General features: G+C 33.8%; 1 protein-coding gene across 1 annotated transcript in view; it reads right to left on the bottom strand.

Moving 5' to 3' along the window:
- Positions 1 to 418, bottom strand: part of LOC137659594 (collagen alpha-3(IV) chain-like) — a 5,864-nt gene extending 5,446 nt beyond the window's left edge. The window contains exon 1 of the mRNA XM_068394443.1: positions 1 to 418. This exon is cut by the window's left edge and continues 1,702 nt beyond it. Coding sequence (XP_068250544.1) covers positions 1 to 395 — 395 coding nt within the window. The 5' untranslated portion in view covers positions 396 to 418.
- Between the last annotated feature and the right edge of the window lie 2,082 nt (positions 419 to 2,500).

Below are 2,500 nucleotides of genomic sequence, written 5' to 3'. Positions count from 1 at the left end.
CATCCAGCGGGGCAAGAAGTACCTGGGTAGCAAGGAGGACAAGGAGGATTTATGGGCCCGGGACGTGGACATAGAGGGGGACAATTTACACCAGGGACACATTCTGGGCAAGTAATCTGTCTTTTGATGTGTCTCTTGTTGATAACTAAAATCAAAGCATCTAGCGCTTCCCCTATAGGAGAGCCACTGAAGGGTCCTTGCCCGGAGGAGCTGGCATTGCTGGGGATCAAAGTTCTGAAATCTAAGTCGTCCAACGAAGGGGCAAAGAGATCCGTTGCCAGACGGTCTAGGATGACCGTTTCCGGATCATCGCTAGCAAGGGTCCCGTCCATGGTCAAGGCTGAGAGAAATAATGCCGTGGTTATGATTCGAGTCCACCTGTCAGCAAAAGCCATGATGCAGGAAGCCAAAATTGAACCAGATCTGTAGAAAGATAAAAGATCAGTCTTGAAAAATGTGAAAAGAAGTACTGGTGTGAATTGAGTATGATTTAATCTATACCTGCCTAAAGGAAAGGAGCAACTAATTAACATAAACATCACATAGGCAAACGTAAATATATGTAAAAGGAAAAGTACTGTCCACCATACTTATCAGTCATAAATCATTTATATTAGATAATTCTAAATTGATATAGATGTATCATAAGAACAATTTCACATGTATCAGTATTGAAAATTTATTTTCATTCTTAGGTATATTATGAAAGAGAGAGAGAGAGAGAGAGAGAGAGAGGAGAGAGAGAGAGAGAGAGAGAGAGAGAGAGAGAGAGAGACTTTTGAATAAGGCTCAATAAATTAAATTAATCCTCATCCTGAATATAATAATTATGTTTCTATATTACTCAACTCATTAAAATGAAGAGAGATTAACCGACACAAACACATAGAGTAAATCTGAATGTATAACTATCTCACTAAATGCATTGAATAAATGAAGTTTTTCTTATTACCAAAATAGATTCCAAGGAAAAGCTGCTTTATTTCTGGTTTGTATATATTATTTTTTATGTTTTTTTTTACAATGAAATCATAGATAAAATAAAATTTTTTTACCTTGCATGAAAGGTAGCACATAATTTTTTCATATTTTTCCTGAAATTTCATTAAATGAATAGGTAAGTTTTTTTATCATGACAAGTGGAACGAATAATAATAATAATAATAATAATAATAATAATAATAATAATAATAATAATAATAATAATAATAATAATAATAATAATAATAATAATTACACGATGTGAAGTATATGTACCTTCGAAAATTATAAAATTTTCATCATACAGGAAACTCAATACAAATTTGGTCATAAAATATACTTATTGTTCAGATTACAAGTTTTTCATTATTATATTCACTACTAAGGATCTATGAATCCATATTATATATCTAAAATTCCACGCAAGAATAGAATAGAAAAATGCTTATGAGTTTTTCATGCTGATATTCGTTTTGTTATATTTGTGTTTTCATTTCCGTGACAGCTGGGTTATAAAGTTCCTGTAACAGGTCAGGTCAGGTCACGGGTACCACAATTTTAGGTAACGCTAGGAAGGTTTGATTGCCCACGTAAATTGGAGAAACAAATGAGATATTTACGAACAAGTCAATGCAAATAAAAAATCATATGTGGTTGATTTGAATTATGTATATGACACATTTTCGATGTAACTATAAAAATAAAAGTAATCTTTAAGAGATACTTATTTCCAGACGGAAATTTGATTTTAACTATGGTCAGCACACATTTGCGATAAAATTGTAAAAAAATATTGTAATTATTAAGATATACTTAAGATCAGAGTGAAATTAAATTATGAAATATCTAAATTACATGCATCCCTATTTTTCTTTTAGTCAGAAAATACACATGATTTCCTTTGTAGATAGGTACTGGAATTAAAAACAAGAAACTTCACACAGAATACATACCCGAAAAAATTATTAATTTCTTTTCTTCTCTCCTTTAATAAGCACAGTCTATTATGCAATACTTTAATCACAGTATCTTAGATGCAATATCACTCAAGTAAAAGTTTGGTTTTCCATGACGCCCGAAATATCTTATAGATTTCCTCACTGCCCAAACGAAACGATGTTCCCGCACAACGGCTACAGAAATTCTCCTAAGGGGGCCTCTTGAAAGTTATAGTGGAACGAAAGCTTCTGTAACCTGGGTTGGCTCATTTCTGTGTCGTTTCTCGTATCGTAAAAGAAATATAGTGATTTTAAGGTATATTTTGGCTGTACATAGTTATATGCAACTATAGACACGACACTTTTCAATCTAAAACTCAGCTACTCTATACTGAGGAAAGTAGCAAACGATACGCATCGACCTGGAAAAAATCTTATACCTCTGAATTATTTCCTGGTTATATTGAGCATTCTCTCACCTCACCCCCATTTCACCCCCACCCCCTTCCAACCCCACCTTTCCTCAGTGCTACAGATCCTAATGAACTCCATCCCTCCAGACATCGTGGCCAGGACATTAC

Source organism: Palaemon carinicauda, chromosome 20 (genome assembly GCF_036898095.1).
Source record: "Palaemon carinicauda isolate YSFRI2023 chromosome 20, ASM3689809v2, whole genome shotgun sequence".
Lineage (NCBI taxonomy): Eukaryota > Metazoa > Arthropoda > Malacostraca > Decapoda > Palaemonidae > Palaemon > Palaemon carinicauda.
This window is presented reverse-complemented; position numbering and strand designations above follow the sequence as displayed.